The sequence below is a fragment of the Pelodiscus sinensis genome, chromosome 1 (genome assembly GCF_052426305.1).
Source record: "Pelodiscus sinensis isolate ZL-2025 chromosome 1, ASM5242630v1, whole genome shotgun sequence".
Lineage (NCBI taxonomy): Eukaryota > Metazoa > Chordata > Testudines > Trionychidae > Pelodiscus > Pelodiscus sinensis.
The window spans coordinates 197,225,852-197,245,355 of record NC_143052.1 but is presented as its reverse complement, the minus strand read 5'-3'; the positions used below and the strand labels follow the sequence as shown (position 1 = coordinate 197,245,355).

At 43.3% G+C, this 19,504-nt stretch overlaps 1 protein-coding gene across 1 annotated transcript; it reads left to right on the top strand.

The window, feature by feature from the left end:
• The first annotated feature begins 459 nt into the window (after positions 1–459).
• Positions 460–19,054, top strand: DNMT3L (DNA methyltransferase 3 like). The gene is made up of 12 exons (XM_089776246.1): positions 460–547; positions 1,433–1,531; positions 1,901–1,945; positions 3,016–3,095; positions 4,583–4,695; positions 6,668–6,839; positions 8,266–8,350; positions 9,209–9,300; positions 12,673–12,748; positions 14,191–14,330; positions 16,547–16,632; positions 18,845–19,054. Exons 1-12 carry the CDS (start codon positions 460–462, stop codon positions 18,987–18,989), a joined length of 1,221 nt encoding a protein of 406 aa, XP_089632372.1. The 3' UTR covers positions 18,990–19,054.
• The last annotated feature ends 450 nt before the right edge of the window (positions 19,055–19,504 follow it).

Below are 19,504 nucleotides of genomic sequence, written 5' to 3'. Positions count from 1 at the left end.
ACAGCACAGGCTAATGATAATACAGGCGCTACAGTTTCTTCTTTCTTTCTTTCTTTCTTTCTTTCTTTCTTTCTTTCTTTCTAACCTGCTCTTTTTCGCTCTGCCCACCAGACTGCCAACAGGTTGAACAACTACAGCACGTTGCTGCTCCACCGGCGTTAGCTTGGCTCTAAGTACTGTACCACTGGCAGGCCGGGAGGGATGCCCCGAGCCTTGCAACACACCTGCTCCGCCGCCAGGCTGGGTCGCCCGTCCCTGCGATCTCTCAAGGCTGGAATTCCCTTGGCAGATGAATTCCAACACCGCCCCCCGGCACGTCCTCCAGCGCCCCGACGCCGCGCGAGAGACGAGCCGCGCCCTGCACCGCGCCCGAGCGCTCTCCAGCCGGGGTCAACACCCGTCCCCACGTGCGCTTCTGCTGCCGGGCGGGCGCGCTGCGCATCGGGCCACAGGCACAGCATGGCCCAGGCAGAGCCGGCGCTGGTCCTGTCGGACACAGACAGCGCTGAGGGCCTGAGTGAGGTGGAACCCCGCTTCTCTGCGACAGGTGGGCAAAGGAGCCAGCCAGGGGCTGTGAGCCCTTTGGAGCCAAGGGATTGTCCAAAGCAACGCTGGGAGGCGTTGGGAGCAGCCTGAAGGAGGCTGGACTTGAACGATCAACTTTAAACTTCCTCCCCTTTGGGGAAAATGGGAAGGGAGGCTCAGTACCAGACTGTGGGCATAGGAGAGACTGTGTCTGATTCACAGTTAATGTTGCCCTGGGAAATATGAGCGCCTCCTTTGTGGGTTACACAACTGACACTTCAATGCAGATGAGGGTTGTGCCACTCTGCACATCAGACTAATAACTGATCTCCCCCCACCTGCTGCTTAACTGTGCACAAATCAGCTGTATAAATACCCAACTTCTGGGCTGTTTGAAGAATTCAGTGAATGTGGGTGGGCTATACTAGTGTTTCTCTATGGGTATGTCTAGACTACAGGCTTTTGACGACAGAGGCTTTGTCGACAGATACTGACTGTCGACAAAGCTTCTGTTGACAAAGAGCATCTAGACTACATCCAGTTCTGTTGACAAAGCAAGCCGCTTTGTTGACATGAGAGTGTAGACGCAAAGGACAGTGTAGATGCAATAATGCCTTCTGTCGACAGAACTCTGTCAACAAAAGGCATTGTTACTCGTAAAGTAAGCTTTACCGCCGTCGACAGAACTCAGCGGTAGTGTAGACGCAGGTATAGTTTTGTCGACAAAAGGCCAGTGTTGTTGACAAAACCCTGTAGTCTAGACACACCCTACGTGGCAAAAGTTCAATGGTGCAAACTAGCTATACTGGTGTTTCCTGGTTAGAAAATCACAGTGCTGCTAAAAATTGAGTTATTGTCCAAGAAGCTGATGTTTTTTGCTCCCTCCCCTTCCTCCCCCGCCCCCCAGTGATAGAGCTGCAAGAAAAAGAAAGCACTTCTTCCGATGTGATATCTCTTGGCTCTCTTGAAGAAATAATGCTTGTTACACCTACAAGCCCCAACAGAGGTACTTTTACAGACTGTTTCTTTAAGCATTGCTACAACTTGACCTGCTGAATATATGAAAGAGAGAGTGTGTGTGTGTGTGTGTGTGTGTGTGTGTGTGTGTGTGTGTGTGTGTGTGTTATTTGATCTACACATAGGAAACTTTGGAGCAAAACTGATAAGATTGACTATCAAAGTTTGTTGCATGCAGCACTCACATGGACTCTAATGGAACTTCTTCAAGGGGAGGGCTTGAAGGCTTGGCCCCATACATTTCAGAGAACCCTTTCTATAGCAGAAAATACAGGTTATGCCAACTCTTATGGATCGTTGCTCTGCAACATTTTGAAGAAATAAACAACGGGTATTACAATTTGTTTCCTCCCCCCAGACTTTATTGCACATGAAGTCAATGAAAACCAAAGGAGTATTGAAGGTGAGTAATCAAACTAAATTACCTACAACTAATAGGCCATTTTAGCCATGTGGCTTAATTTCCATGTCACACTGCATATTAACCACTATATCAAAAAAATCCAAGTGTCCAACCCTAAGCAGTACCCAAAAATATGGGGAAATCAAACATAAACAAAAATACATTACAAAAATTAGCCATACAATGGCTGTCCTAAAGGACTGGGATCAAAGCCGTTCTCGCTTCTGATTCACTAGTTGAAATCTGCCTGAGGCTGTTAGTGCCTGAAAGACATTAACATTTAGTGGTTTGCTGGCATATAGGAAATGATTTGGTGGGCATAGACCAGCATCTCAGGGGGCTCATCGCTAGCACTATCAGCAAATTTGATATAAACTGTCTGTTTTAAAAATGCAAATGAAAGCTGATTTGGCACAAAGACTGCACTGCCTTGTGGCTGTATCTGTGCCCTTTCCAGGATCATTTGTGGGTGTGTTAGGCCAGCCCTCAGAGAGAACAGAAGCTGCTATGATGCTGAATAGATTCTGAAGCCAAGAAGAAATTGTCTGGCTAAAGAGATACATGTTTTTCTTCAGATCAGAGATCCTCATTGAAAATCTAGCCCTTAAGAACAAAGCTTGTGGATTTGGAAGTATTGGCAGGTCTCTAGCTGGCAACCTTGACAGAAATGGCTCACAGGCAAGTCCACAGCAGTGATTATCTCAGCTGGAGGAGGATCCTTGCATTGACAGTGCTTAAAATTGTTTGTATTAAAAACACAGTTGTCCCTTTTGGCTGTGTTAGTTAACATTGACCCTTTTCCTATCCTTTGCGCTATGCAGGAGAGGACCATATTCTTAAATCTCTTATTTAGAAATAATTAAAGAATATCCCAGTCAGTGTTTTTCATTGCTAACAGGTGTGTTGAGCAAGTAACAATGAGAGTTACTGATCTGGGTATGTCTAGCCTCTAGGGTTTCTGAGAGCTGTGTCTGTAGAATTCTGCATCTTGTCCAGAAGAGATAGGTGAGAGAGGCTGAAATTAAGCAATGCCAGATTTTGAAAGACGACATTCTTTGTGTTTCATATAGAAATCTGCATCTGCTGTGGTAGTTTCCAGATTCATACCCAGCATCCCTTGTTCCACGGAGGAATTTGTTCTCCATGTACGGTTAGTAGTTGATATGGCTCAATAAGAAAGCCTTACTGCCTTACAATAAGACCTCAGAAACACTGTCTGTTTAGTTTATTTAAGAAATGGTACAAAGGTGACTTGATCACTCTGTAAGCACCTACATGCATAGGTGCCAGTTTCCTCCCAGCCTGGGATGTGCTTAAGACCCCATCCATACCTGACAACTTCCTCCAAGCCTTCACCCCTGTCTGGCGTCTTCCCAGCCTCCCCTGCCCTCTTCCTATGCCCTCCCCTGAGTGTGCCCTATTCCTGCTCCTCCCCCTTCCTCCATGAGCCTCCTGCACACCTCAGTTCAGCTGGTTGTAGTGGGCAGGAGTGCTGGGAGGGAGAGAGAGGAGTTAACTGGTGGGGCTGCCACTGGTGGGAGGCACAGGAGGGCAGAGGGGGAACTTGGCTGCCTGTGAATGATAAGCACGCGCTAATACTTTTCCATAGGTGCTCCAGGGCTGGACCACCCATGGAGGCAGCATCTCTGCCTACCTGGCAAAAGGGTTCTGATAGTAGACTGTTGTTTAATCTAGCAGAAAAGGGGATGATGACATACAATGTTGGGGGGCTGGAACAGCTTGTGCATACAACGTTGGAGTGCTGACAGCCATTGTACCAAACTGTAAAGCCTTGGTATAATGAAAGTCACTTCAAGGCAGGAGGTGCTTCATCACCCCCCACATCCTTAGTACTGGCACCTATGTAATGGCTGGAAGCTGAAGCTAGACAAATTGATACTAGAATACTGTGCCCATTGGAACAACTTACCAAAAGGATGCGGTGGATTCTCCATCAGCTCAAGGCTTTAGATCCAGATGGCACATTTTTAAAAAAGATACTCTGTAGCCTGGACAGAAGCCATGGTCTTGATGCAGAAATGATTGGATGAGGTTTTAAGTCCTAGCTGATCATAATGATCCCATTCTCGTCTAAATATATAAGAAAGTATCACTAACCAGGCACACTCATGTCTCAACTCAATATCTTTTAATGTGGCTCCCATTAGAGTTTGCACACATTGATAAAAATAATACATTAAAAATTAGAACTTCTATATTATTATGTTGCCCTGCGGAAAAGTCACTTCCCTTTCCATGCCTCAGTTTCCCTATTTATAAATGTGGGTACAGTACTGATATTTGCCTCCTTTTGAGATCTATTTATGAGAAGCACCATGTATAATCTAAGTGTTGTAATTATTTGTCTAAAGTTATCTAATACATCACTGCTTTCCTGTTACATCCCATTCTTCACCACCTTTGTCAGTATTTGGTCTACATTCAGTTGTACATGCAATGCTTCCTAGGGCACAAAACATATGTTTCTGTTTGCAAAGCCCCATGCACATTACTGGTGCTACATAAAAAATGAATAATAGTGAAGCTCACATGCAAAGCAGAACAGCTGAGAATGATTGTTACATTTCAGCAAATAAACCTACATTTGCAACTAACTATAGTTTGCTGTTTTATAAGGAGAACTTTGTGGAAACATTTTTCCTGTATGATGATGACGGCTTTCAGTCCTACTGTACCATCTGCTGCTCAGGAAAGACGCTGCTAATGTGCGATGATCCGACTTGTAATAGGTAAAAAGTAGAGATAGACCTGAGGGAATGTCTAGACTTCAGCCACAGCATGTGATACAGCATGAGTGGACAAATTCCAACTAGCTCTAATCTCGCTAACTTGGGTACCAGAGCGGTGCAGCTGCATGTGTCAGAACAGGCAGTAAAAGCTGGCCCCAAATCCTGGGTAATTATTTGTGGTGTTGGCCCATGCTGAAGTATGTGCTACCATGGCTTAACTGCTCTGGGACCTCAGCTAGCTACATTAAAGCCAACTCAGTATGACTAACTGTCGCCCCAGGGACATATCCTAACCCACAAGGTTCAAGTCCAGTTCCAAACTCTGGTAAAGTTTGCAGGGGCACGTTTTCATGGAGGGTTCTGGTTCAGTTCACTGAGGCTGGAGCTAGCTGCACAGTTCAGATAAGCTTGGGGTGCTGGGATGTCAGGGTTTTAGATCCGCATTTGCACTGTGCTCACCGCCTATCATCATGTTACCGTATATCTTTAGGATGTGCAGGTGTTGACGTGTCCAGCACTCACATGCACATTTAAACCATCTGTCGTTCTGCACACAATTCAACACAAACTATCCGGAAGATAGCAGGAGATGGGATTAGAGAAAAACCCATCTCTTAAAAACCCTCCATTATAAATGTGAATAAATAAATGAAATTCTACAAACCTGTTAAGGAAAATTTCATATTATTCAAGACACTGCCCTGCCTAGCCCCGTGCCATTCCTGGAAGCAGCCGGCACATCCCTGTGGCCACTAGGAGGGAGGTTATGGGGTATCCATGAGCTGCACCTACTACCAAGTGCCAGTTCCGCAGTTCCCATTGGCCAGGAACCATGGCCAATGGGAGCTGCAGGGACAATGCTTGAAGCAAGGGTAGTGTGCAGAGCCACCTGCTCCCCTCCCATCCCCCGACCAGGGACTGCAGGGATGTGCCAACCACTTACGGTATCCACATGAAGCCAGGGCAGGCAAGGAGCCTGCCTTAGCCCTGCTGCAGCACTAACCAGGAGCCTCCCAAGGTAAGTGCTACATGGCCAGAACCTGTACCCCACACCTCCTCCAGCATCCCAACCCCTGCATCCAGCCCAAATGCTCTCCCAGAGCCTGCACCCCACACTCCCTCCTCCACCCTAACCCCCTACCTCAGTCTGGTGAAAATAAGAATGAGGGAGAACAAGCAGTGGATAAAGTGAGTAGGGTTGGGCCTCAAAGAAGGGGCAGAGGTGGGGAAAAGATATCTGGGTTTGTGTGATTAGCCAGTTGGCAATCCATAGGGCAGTCCCCAGGGGAAATAGCCAAATACTTGCCCTTTTCAGTATCACGTAACTGCCCCATTTTGAGGATACTTTAATCTTTAAGGTTGGCTTGGCTTGGGTGCCCCCTTTTATCCACTCTCCCCCATAGAAATAACCTATCCCATTCCTAAAGCCTATCCCTTAGTTGTTGTGCCCTAGATAAACAAGAGTTTCCTTATAATGCATTCAGGCCCCACCTAACTCCTATATTAGTAGAGGAGGTGGTTTTTCCATTAAGTTCAATGGTAGTTAGATTTGCTCTCTAGACTTAATATGAAAATAAAAAGCAAGTGGGTTTTACTGGACAGATCTAGCCTGGCAGGTCATCTGATTGAAAACAAACTGAACTCCCACTTTTTCCATTCTTACCATACCCTGAGCTTTGCATATATTTTGGGGTTGTTTCTTTGAATCTATCTCAACTTTGATTGTTTTAAAGGTGTGGCCAAGAACACAGAGGGGGATCATTCATGAACGGTACACCACAATAGCATTTTATCAGATAGCACATGTACCAGCATCTTCAGTGAAACCATTTCTGAGGGAAGAGATCATTCTCTTGAATATGATTTTAAGTAACAGAAAACAATCAAACAAGTTAAATTGAGCCTTTTGCGGGCATAAAATGTGTGCAGAGAACAGTTTAAACACTGAATTGACATTATTTAATTTGTGTAGGTGCTATTGCCTTGAGTGTCTGGATGTGCTTGTAAGTCCTGGTACTGCAGAGAAAGTTAAAGCAATGAACACATGGTTGTGTTTCATGTGCCTCCCCTTGAGTTCAAATGGATTACTGAAGAGGAAGAACAGATGGCGTGCAGAACTGAAGAGCTTCTATGATCAGGAATCTGTAAGGAGCATCTCAAGTGACTTTTAATATAAAAGTAAAGGGATGGAGGAGTCAGGGCTGACACAGACCCTACCTCTGACCTATCTTTCTTCCCGCATCCTTTAATAATGCTCTCCTACATGTGCTTATGTTTTCACACCAAACGCTTGAATCTTCTTTCTTATAAAAAAGTAAATCAATACACAGTAGCTTTGCATCCTAAATCAACATTGGACTCTGATTCTGCACATATGTATGTGTGTCTGACTTCATGTATGTCAGCAAAATTACACAGATTGCTACGTATTTGCAGGATCATGGTGTGTGTGGGACTGAAGAAGAAACACTTTAGTAAGGACACAGTTTCAGGGAGCTAAAAAGGAGATATGTTCATGGTGATTCAACATATATATTTTCCTTCTCGATCAGTAAGTGTATGTGGCACTTTTTTGGGGACACTGGTGCTATCAAAATAGATTGAAGGAATGATCATTTTTACTCAATATAGAACTATTAAAGATCAATTAGATTTCTGATAAAGAATGCATGCAAAGTATTCAGAACTAGATTCATTTATGATACTGGATTACTTTTCTTTATACTAAAACAATTAAACTATATTAACTGCATCAGGCTGCTGTCATAAGCAAAATATAGATTAGAATTAACAACTTTGCAATTTTTGAACTGTATCATTTATTACTGTATTCTGTGCCAATTGAGAGATCCTAGTTGAGGCCAGTTGAGGACTCCAGAAAAACTAAGGTATCTTACCACTTCTGCAAGAGGAAAGTCAGCATACCCATTATCAGATATTCTGCCGCCAGCAGGTGGAAGCAGAACCCCATCAGCTGTACTGTTAGAAGGGATGTGAGGCTGTCGTTTGCAAAAATAAAAACATTTGGGGACAAATACTGCTGAAAACCTGAACTCTTCCTCCCATACAAAGGTATATTTATTTGCAACATATAAATCATTACTTCCTAATGTGTCAATCACACTCCAGAAATTTCCAAGGTTCTGAAATGCTTTTAATAGCCATTAGTTGCCTTATGCCCACAGCATATGTATAATGCCCTCCTCTGGACTTCGGGATCCTGACTGGATCCTGAAGAGAAGAATGGTTGCTGGGTGGATCATTTAATTAAAAAAGCAGTGTGTCAGGGCACCTGCATTTGTATTCCTTATCAGTAGCCCATCAACAGTTCTCACTCTAGGTTCCGGGTTCTTCAAGCATCAATACTCTTGGGCAAAGATCCCCATGTTTCCACCTCCTAACCACGGGTTTTCCAGGCTGTGCAGTTCCCTGCCTACGCTGAGACAGTCCTAATGAAATAGATTCCTTAAACAGGCCAGCACCTGTCCTTTATTGTTATTAATGAGCAATGTTGAGTATTCACACAACAGAATGGGTTGTGCAAACAAGGGTCTTTTTTTTTTATGACAGAACCATCTTAAGATTTATCGGCCTTTATCTGCATGGGAACGTAAACCAATCCGTGTTCTCTCCCTTTTTGATAATATTACCACAGGTAAGTGGATACAAAAGGCTTACGATTGTGACAGATATATTTAAAAAAATCAATTAATGTATCAGGCCAAATTCATCTGTGATGTAATTCCATTGTCCAATGGGACAAATGAGTCCCATGCTTTGGTTACATTTTGCCCTTCATGAATCATTATGACCAACATAAAGGTATGTGTTTTGATAGACCTCTTTTGTCAAAAAATGGCTTTTTATAGAACTTTTTTTGAAAAAAATGTTTTGCTAAAATTGTTTCTGTCAATATTTTCTATTAATATTTTTCAAAAACATTATCAAAAATCTGATTTAAATAACCATTTGGTCATGTTCTTTACCAAAAACCCTTCATAAACAAAACATTTGACCAATGGTTTTTGATAAACGTGTATATGAAAATGTCATTAACACATTTAGGAAATAAAATCCATTTTGAAACCAGTAAAGAGAAAAAAAAAACCCTTCAAAATGTTATTTTTTATGGAAAAAAGAGTAAGTTTCAGAACAATCCCATACCATGTTATGGATTTAAATGTTGCTATTTGTAGCCCGAGTGGGGATATTCAGTACAGCACTACATAGTTTGATCTCACGTTTGTAATCTTGATTTTTTTTAAATGTCTTCAGCTTTGTCAGTTGGTGAAGCTGTAAATACCCAACACTGTTCTATACTAGAAGAGCTACCTGCTTAAATGTCAGTTACTGAACTGCTCACTGGGCCCGTGACAAAAGTATGTGCTTAGTTTGAAACATTAGGTCCCTCCACCAGCCCAGGCAATGCTTATAGTTAGGAGTGTGCTGAAGTAACGTGCATGAGGGCCCAGATTCCAGCACTAACACTGTGTTTCTAATCTCCATTCTTCAGAGATGACAAATCTTGGATTTTTGGACAGCAGCTTGGGGGTTGGTGGCAGGCTGACATACTTAGATGATGTCACTGATGTTCGGAGGACAGATGTAAGTACGGCATGGAAAACATCACCGCGTTAACTGTGCACAGCTCTGAAGCTACATTATTGCATGCTGTGATAATTGTAGGGGAACACTAGCAGCCCCCAGGTAGCCATGCATGACCTAAACTGAAGCAGAACCTTCATCATTCTGAGGGGAGGGAGGTCAGGCAGGCCAAAGTGAGATCCTTGCCTTCTCGCTTGGGACTGGGCTGAAAAGCAGCTCACATCACACCAGTGCTTCTACAGGAGGGGCTCACAGGTGGGCAGAAGAGAATCTGGGATGTGGACAGTGTGTTTACAAACAAAGAACATCTACCTGCCAAAACTTGAGTCTCAAAGTGAGCATGTAATGGGCCGCAGGCACCACCACAGGCCTCAGTAATAGTAAGAGGGACAGCAGAACTGCACTACACCCTGGATCCAGGTTGAGGAGTGTGAGTGGAGGATTCTTCTGTTATAGACGCTTTCCTTAGGGTCCCAGCTAGTGCCCACTGAAGACAATGGGGCTGCGTCTAGACTGGCAAGTTTTTGCGCAAAAGCACTGACGTTCTACTGTCTGAAATCAGTGCTTCTTGCGCAAATGATTTGACGTTCCCATTCGGGCAAAAGCCCTTTTCCGGAAATGTTTTTGCTCAAGAGGGCCAGTGTAGACAGCTAAAAACTGTTTTGCGCAAAAAAGCCCCGATGGCGAAAATGGCGATCGGGGCTTTCTTGCACAAAACCGCGTCTAGATTGGCACGGACGCTTTTCCGCAAAAAGTGCTTTTGCAGAAAAGCGTCCGTGCCAATCTAGATGCTCTTTTCCACAAATGCTTTTAACGGAAAAACTTTTCCGTTAAAAGCATTTGCGGAAAATCATGCCAGTCTAGACGTAGCCTGGGTGTTTTTACACTGACTTCAGTGGGCACTAGATCGGGTCCTTGAACTGTAAGTTCCTTCAAGTGAGTATTGTATCTTCATATGTGCTTTATATGTCACTTGACATACAGTTACCTGTTCTGTTCATTCCCTCTGTTGCACCTGGCATTGGCCGCTATAGGAAGACGGGCTACTGGGCTAGACAGACCTTTGGTCTGACCCACTGTGCCATTCTTATGTATGTAGAGCACCTTAGTATATTAGAGCCTTGGCTTGATTGGTTCCTGTGGGCAGTACCACAACGCAAGCAATAAATAACAGTAATTCTATTGCCCCTAATGCAAATGTCCCTACTGGAAAATCTCCTTACTCAGTTGGGGAAGAGAGGAGAGAAGTGGAAATGTGGGTCTATGTTTACCAAACTTTGTATAATGGGGCAATGGAAGAGCAGATTCTCCATATAAATGCATGGTTTAATCAAGTACATGCTACGAGGATTCAATTAATTGACTGAAAATCTCCCCTGCTCCAAGAATTGAGAGATCCCGCCTGAAATGGTGGCAGTATTTTCTTTGTGAAATCTTGGGCTACATCTAGACTGCAAGCCTCTTTCTAAAAAGAGCATCTAGACAACAACAAGATTTTTTGAACAAGCGGCTCGCTTTTTCGAAAGAGAGTCTAGACACTCTCTTTCGAAAAAGCCCTGTTTTCATGCAATAGCGCCTTTTTTCAAAAGATGACTTTCGAAAAAAGGCATTATTCCTTGTAGAATGAGCAGGGCTCGACAAATCACTGAATCTACTCGCCCATGGTGAGTAGATTTTAGCCGGTTTCCCCGTTCACTAGCGGCGTGCGCATGCACAGTGCGGGGCTGACGAGTAGATTTCGCTGCTGTTTGTCAAGGCCTCAGAATGAGGTTTACTGCCATCGACAAAACTGCTGTGTTCTTTCGATTTACTGTGGACAGAATGCGGCAGTAATCTAGACGCAGGTACAGTTTTTTCAAAAAAACTCCACTTTCAAAAAACAACAACTCTGTAGTCTAGACACACCCTTACAGATGTCCAAGTCACTCTGTAATTAATTTTATTCAAACCATCCTCATTTGCCCACTGAAAGTACACCGCCATTCTGCAATTTCAGTGATGGATAAATAGCATAACCCATACCATATTTAGTATTTCAAAATCTGACCACTCACTATGCTGCCATTTGCCTTTCTAAACTCCTAGTTCCTTTTCTTTTCATGCCGTGGTCTTGTATTGCAAAGTCTGGTGGTCTTTATGCCAGTCTTTGAGAGATTATGCCAACTCATGTCCACTTTAAAAGGAGGGTGGAGATTTTTGTGCAGCTAATGACATTCATCCTTTGTATATACAATTTCCTCACCACTGTGTCTTCTGATGTATTGTTGTTGGCACCATGTGCATGTATTTTCTATTACCTGCATGCACAAGGGTTAACTCCATATGTAATTGATTTGAGTGCAAAACATCATGTGCACAAATACAGGTTACATTTTGAAAATTTGGCCTTCTGTATGCAGACATTACTGGCTGCTTGGTACAGATCAGTTATTCTTTTTTTGCATGTTTAGTACAAGGATGAATCTGTGTGGAGAAAATGCTATTGTTATGGAACAGTGCAGCATGGGCTGCAAAGACCAAAGGTCAGACTCTATTTTAGAAGCTGGGGTTCTGAACTACACACTGCACTCAACACCACGTTCTGGTTTTCAGTTGTGTGAGAGCTATGCAATGACTAAATGCTAACTTAAGCATTAAGTACAAGCCCTCTGTGACTTAATAAGAGAATAATGCAGAATTATCTGTGATTGGGAGTGACATCTGATAATGTCCCCAGAGAGGCTTGCATTGGGCAAACTAGGAGGGAAAGAATTCTTCAGATAGAGCCACTGCTCATATCAGGTTCTGTTCCATTCAGGTTCTTATACCACACCTATCCTCTTAGGCTGTGTCTACACTGGCATGATTTTGTGCAAATACTTTTAACGCAAGAGTTTTTGCGTTAAAGTATTTGCGCAAGAGAGCGTCTATACTGGCATGTGCCTTTGTGCAAAAGATTTGCTTTTGCGCAAAAGCATCCGTGCCAGTGTAGATGCTCTCTTGCACAAGAAAGCTCCGATGGCCATTTTAGCCATTGGGCTTTCTTGTGCAAGAAATTGATGTTACCTGTCTACACTGGCCTCTTGTACAAGAACACTTGCTCAAGAGGACTTATCTCTGAGCGGGAGCGTCAGAGTATTTGTGCAAGAAGCACTGATTTCATACAGTAGAATGTCAGTGTTCTTGAGCAAATACTCGTGGCCATTGTAGACAGGCGGCAAGATTTTCCGCAAAAGTGGCTGCTTTTGTGCAAAATCTTGCCAATGTAGACACAGCCTTTAGTGTCTGAGTGCCTGTATGCAAAAGCTTGCATTTTAATAGCCACCAAAAAAAGAATGTAAATACATGGTTCTAAAAGAAACAAGAAGTTCTGAAACTTGTACATCTTATTAGGTAAAAGAAGTGGCTCCTTTTGATTTCATATTTGGTTCCACTCCTCCAGTTGGAAATTCCTACAAACACACTCCCGGTAAGAGGTGTCATGGAGTATAAAATGATATATAATTAATCAGTCTGACAGAGTTAAATCTTTAACTGTACCAGAGCTCCTCATGGTACAACTGAGGAGATGGGGGTGGAGCAAAATGTGGCTTAAGATATTTGTCTGTTCTCCTTATTCCCAGGAGTGCTGAGATGTGGTTTGGCACCTCCTGTGATTTTGCAGTACTCTCAAGATGGTTCTGAATTACCTTGACTTGTGCCAGCAATCAAAATACTGCTGTGGGAGTTCTCCAACACAGTGCAATCTGACCACAGCCCTCCATCCTCTGACACGTGCCCCGTCCAGCAGGATTTGGGAGGGACAGGTTAAAGTGGGCTTTGCTGGCTATAAGTCCTCTGGGGATTACAGCTCTTTGTGCTGTTACAGCAGAAAGGACCACTGTGACTGTGATCATAGTCTAAACCTCCAGGATACCACAGGCCATAGGATTCCCCCAGCATTTGAGAGAGAGAGAAGACAACAATTTTAATTAAACTGTATTAAATCTGCTATATCTCCTCACCTATGGAAGGAGAGAGATTTCCTAGGAGACGCCCTTTGACCTTACAATCTCTATGGTAGCGGCCATATTCCATTTCATCTTAATGCGAGTATGCAGTGGTAGAGGGTGCAGGGAAGACCCTCACTCTATATAAGAGTTGAACAGCCCACACAAGGGCAGGCCAGAATGCCAGAAAGCAGAGGGCCTGAACCATCTTTACCCCCAGAGAGCTCCTAGTGCTCCAGCCAGAGTGAGAAGCAGCTCTGTCCTCCTCCACACTGTCACTGGCTTTGTGGAAAGAGAATTAGGTGATCACAGTGGTCTCTTCTGACCAACACACCGCGAGGCTGTAGTTATTTGGCACCCCATGAAGTAGGCATTTTAGTGTTCACGCTCCCCCTGCACAACATGGAGCTTCAGGAAGCATCCTCCTCTCCTGGGGCTAACTGCAGCCACTCAGGCTGGGCAGCACCGCCCTGCCCTTTACCAGGGCCTCCATGTAATGTGTGGAGCCTGACCATTGGTGACTCCGAGGCGCATCCCTCATTTCCAGCTCAAATTTGCCTCTGTCCCATGTGGCTCTGGGGTCCATTTCAGATCTAGTAGAAGCAAGTGCTTATTCAAGCGCCGGGGCTAGGGCTGATCCCGTGTTCACTGTCTCTCTGCTTACATGGTGCATGTGAGGGAAATGAGAAATGACTCCTCAAACTGAAGTAATGGAAAACTGTATCTGTGTGAAAGAGGAACCTCTCCAGGCTCATTTCATATGTCCTGCACTGCTTTCTTTGCTAAAGTGACAGAGAGGCTCTTATAGCCCCTCTCTCTGAAAGCTGCACTGTCCCACTGGCAGAGCAAGACAGGATGGGCACCGTGTCTCTGCTACCTGCTTCACTCTTCTTTTCCTTTCTCCTCCTCCCTTTTGCCCCAGCTTGGTATTTCTATCAATATCACCGCATCCTACAATATGGGAAACCCCCAGAGAGCAGTCCCAGGCCATTCTTCTGGATGTTTGTGGATAATCTGGTGCTAGAAAAAGAAGACAGAGATACAGCTTCACGATTCTTTCAGGTACACATAAAATCCAGTCACCAATCCGGGCTGGCAAGCTGATCGTACAACCCATGGTCTGCATGCTTTCTTCTATTTCTTGAGCTGGGTGGTCCACGTTATGTACACCGAGTTCTATCTCTGTGTCCATCATGGAGAGGCCCACCTAGACCTCATTTTCCTCATGAATATTAATTTCTTCTCATCTTCACTGCACCTCTGTTTCTTGTCTTTCTCATGTGCCAGCAAAGATTACACCTAGCCCCTGGCTCCTCTCTGTGGCCTCATGGCTCCTCTCCACAAAGGTGCAGACATTACCCTATTCACTTACACACCCTATTCACACCACTTGCACACACGCACACACTCCCCTGTCATAGGATAGAATGTTACAGAACTTAAAGATTGTACAGGAAGTTACAAAGTTTTTAAGAAGTTGCAGAACTTGAAACATTACATGAAAGTTACATGGCTTACAATAGAAAGGGACATAACTGAGAGTTACATGGCTTACAATTGCAGAGAGCCATTCAACTTACAATGGCTGAAACTGACGACTCATGATCCAAAAAGTTACATGTCTTTCATTCATATTATACTGGTCTGGACGAAGGTTTTACACAGCAGCAATAGGTGTATTTTCTGAAGAGAATTGAAAGATTATTTTTGAAGGAAACTACCATTAGCATTAATTGCTAGAACAATATTAAACATCTAGCAGCTTCTATCTGATATCACACCATATATTTTCAGGAATTAATCCTTTAAAACAGGCCTGCATGATATACGGCCCGAGGGTCGCATGCGGCCTGCAGGGACTCACTGGGCAGCCTGTGATGACTACGGGCAGCGTGGCCCCATCCGATCCGCCAGACAGGTGGAGGAGTGGAGCGCCGCCGGGGAGGGGGAAGTGCGGTGATTCTCACCGCCGGGCTGCCTCCGAGCAGCTCTGGTGCGAGGAGGCGGGGCGCAAGCCAGAGGGCAGGATGCCAGCAGATGCCAGGATGCTGGCGTCACGTGGCGGCCAGACATCACTGCTCCAGCAGCCCCGTAAACTGGAAGGCAGAAGCCAGGTAGTGGAGGGGAAGGGGCTTGACTGAGGGGAGGGGGGCAGGTCAAGAGAAAGGGGAAGGCACCAAGGGACAGCGTGCAGGAGAGACAAATGCCAGAGGCCCAAGTGGAGACAATGAGGAAAAGGGCAGGAGGGAAGTGTCAGTGGGAGGAGGGACAGGGTGATGCTGGGAGAGGAGAGGATAAGGGCATTGGGAGCTGTATGTTGTGCAGGCCTGATTTAATTGAAAAATTCTTAATAAAGTATCACCCCCCTCCCAACCTACCATTGCGGGTAGGGTTGCCAAGTGTCTCGTTTTCTACCAGACAGTCCAGTATTTGTGCCTGGTAGCGCTTCCTGTGGTTGCGTGCTGAAGCCGGGTGGTGCGGGGTGGGGTGTTTGTTTTTTTTTATTTTATTTATTTATTTATTTTTTTTTGTATGCCTGACATGGTTGGTGATTGTTTTGTTTTGTTTTTTGGCTCGGCAAAAATTTTAGCCCACGTATTTTTTGAGAGAGCATCTGGCAGCTCTACTTGTGGCCTGCAGCTGTTTTCTTTTGAGTAATAAGGCCCTCGCCGCTTTCTGAGTTGTGCAGGCCTGCTCTAAAATATGCAGTCTTTAAGAATTCAATTCTGTTCCCTTTCTGTGTGCTGTAATGATTGATACTTAGATCAGTTGGTTTCCTTCTAGAAATACTAGTAATGCTCTTCAGACAACGATCAATTGTTTGTGTAACCTGTTGGAAGTCAGAGGGGCTACTTGTATGTGAAAGTGCCCACTAAAGCTGGTCAGGAAAAAATGTGAATGTACAAAAAAAAAATTTATAATTCAAAAGGAGTTGAACTGCTCTGTAATGTTAGAAATATGGAAGTATGTATTGACCTGTTGACTGAAAAACAGGGAATTGCAAAATATTTAGCAAAAAAATCTATTTTTATTTTTGAATTTTCAAAATTTGAAATTGTTTAAATTTCAAAATCTGGAAAATTCTGACACTTGCTCACACATTGCCCAATTTACCCCACAGAAGGGCAACAATCATATGAAAAAAACTAGCTACGCATGTTGTGAATTGATAGAAGCTGTTCTTAAACATTTTTGGTGACTACCATACAATGTAGTATCAACACGTGGCAGAAGATGTCTGGCTACTAAGACGTTTGCATATTTTTCCCTTTTAAAAGACAGAGGCAGTGACCATACACAGGGAATATAAAGAAATTGTCCAGAATGCTGTGATCTTATGGAGCAACATACCATCTGTTAAAAGGTGACACAACAGTTTACTTGCAGGGTTTTTCTAAAGAATGGCTTGTCTCTGATCCAAAGAAGCTGAAGACTAGTTTAGTTAACAAAGGGCTTTCTAAAGGTATGTATCTTCAGACACTTCAAATTGCTGTGTCCCCCAGTTAACTCTGGTACTTTTACTCTGTTTCTGAAGCTTGCACTCTCACATACTTAAGCGATCGCTAAGTCTCAGCAGGGTAGCCATGTTAGTCTGTAAGTTTAAAAACAATGAGTAATCCTGTGGCACCTGTGGCACCTTAGAGACTACCAAAAATATATATATATAGTATCATGAGCTTTCATGGGCAAAACCCACTTCTTCAAATGAGATCATCTCAAGACCATTTCGTCTGAAGAAGAGGGTTTTACCCCTGAAAACTCATGATACTATGTATATTTCTTCTTAGTTTCTAAGGTGCCACAGGACTACTCATGTTTGGTTTTTTTTTTTAAGTTATCTCAATTTGGCATGCCAAACTTGCATTCTGAGTTTGAAACCTGCTGGGAGAAGTTAAAATAGATTCCATTCTCATTTAAATGGAGCCTGAAGCCTTACTCAGCCATTTGGGAATGTGGATGTGGCAAAAGAAGACTGGAGAAATCCATCTCTTCTCCAATTCATCCCCTTATTTCTATTATCGCCTCACTCTCATCCCTTTAAGACAATGATGGGCAACCTAAGCTAGAGAATGGGCTGCATGATTGGCCCTCCCTCTCAATGGGCTGCAAGATTGTCCTAACCAAGATGGTCTCCCAGGATAAGGTGATTTTGTTAACTGCACTTGTGTTCCTAGAATCTGTGGGGTGTGCTGCTTGGACTGTAGCACACTTTGATTAGATGCAGAGGGAGTGCACAGTTCTCACAGTCAATGTTGTGTGCAGCCAAGCGTCACGCCACATGCCCTCACCTTAGTAAAATGGAAGGAAAATTGTGGACAGCAACCAGCAGAATCTGGCAATCCTGAGCCTGGGGAACAGTAAACAAAATGTCTCATGGGCCACACATAGAACATGCCGCTGGTACCCATTACTGCTTTAAGAACATTGCCATCAGGGATGCCATGTTTCAATCTTGTATTAAGATCTGATCCTGAAATGCAGTGAGTACCCATTGAGTACTAGTTTGGGGCCTTAAGGTTTTTTACATCCCAGGTATGAAGCTTCTCGTTATGGGCTTTATGATTGTTACTTCAAGGGAACCTTAATTATATCCATTTAGGTGCAAGATGCTGCAAATCATCTATGCAATCATTAGAAAATGCTTACAAGAAGAATGCAGAGTTCTCACATCCTCTGGACAAGACTTGCCTCACTTCCTGCTTTCCCAGAATGTTTTTCTGTAAAATTGGCTTCTGAGAATTTCTCATGTAATGAATGTGCTCCACACTGCAGATACCCACAGGCAATGTCACTATAACCACTGGTTTTATGCCCGAAGAAAATTACATTAGACCATTTTAAACTCTAAACTCTGCAGACAAGACATAGTTTTAATAAAAATCAAACCCTTTACTAAAAAACGTGAGCTTAAGGCTAATTTTTTTTAATTGAATTACAGCCAATATGGCACTCGTTCAGACAGAGAAACTCTCAGTTACATTGCCAGTTATTACAACAACTGCAAAGAATCTGTTGCTGGGAAATAGTCTTAAACTTTTTTATGTCTCAAAAGACATTTTTTCACAGCATTAAATGGAGTAGCCTCATCCTGTCAAAGCTATCCACTGGTTTGTTTGAAATGTAGAGCCCAATCCTGCAAATCTTTTCATGGACAAGTACGAGTAGTCCTTATTCATGTTAATAATTTCATTGACACTAATGGGACTACTCCAGTGAATAATATTTGCCGGATAGGTTCTGTTGCTGGGGGAAATGAAAGTCTCAGTGACTGCCTCATTTATCAAGACCAATCAACAGGTAGTGCCTGATTCTGTAGGTACTGAGCGTGCTGGCCCTGATTCAGCAAAGCACTGGCACACATGCTCAATGTTAAGTGGGGAGGAAGGGTCACTGAAACCAAGGAGACTCCTAACATTTTTAAAATTAAGCATGTACTCCAATGCTTTACTGCATCAGAGCCAGCGTGCCCCACAGTTAGCAGGACTGAGCCGATACAGAAGAGATATTTTAAAGAACAATTTATGGGAGGAACATTATGAGCGTTTATTGTTTTGTTTGTCTGTTTGTTTTTTCAGTAAGTATTCTCTTTCAAACATGGAGCTGGACTTAGACCTCTTGGCAAAGAAGATCCTCAGAACAAGAATTTTATCCCAACGACCAGCCACTCTAGTGACAAAGTTTTTTCTTCCCTTGAGAGAATATTTTAAATGTTTTTCATAAGAAGTTCTTCCTGGTCCAGATTAATGGATTATCCCATAACATTTAAAAAAAAATTCTGTGTCACTTCAGGCCTGATCCAAAGTTCATTTAAATCAGTGGGATTCTTTTTACTGACATCAATGGTCTTTGGATCAAATCCATACTGAAGTATTTCTCTTTTGCATGTATTTATTGATGCTGTATATCTAATTCTCTTGTGCTGCCCAAAGCTTTTATTTTGCTATTTAATGGGTTGCTGTATTTTCTTTTATAGATGTTACTTTAGTATACACAGAGCTATTGAGTACATGCTATCTTTGATTTGATATTTAACAGCCTATTAAGACCTTGATCATGCAAACACATGGGGATGTGAGTAACTTTACTCATGTTAATAATTTCATTTAATTCACTGGTGAATCATTTGCAGAAAATTATTAATATATGTAATCATTTGGAGGATCAAGATTTAGGGTAGAATTTTATTTAAAGACATCTGATTCTATATAGCCTATACCTTAATACTAGAACTAGCA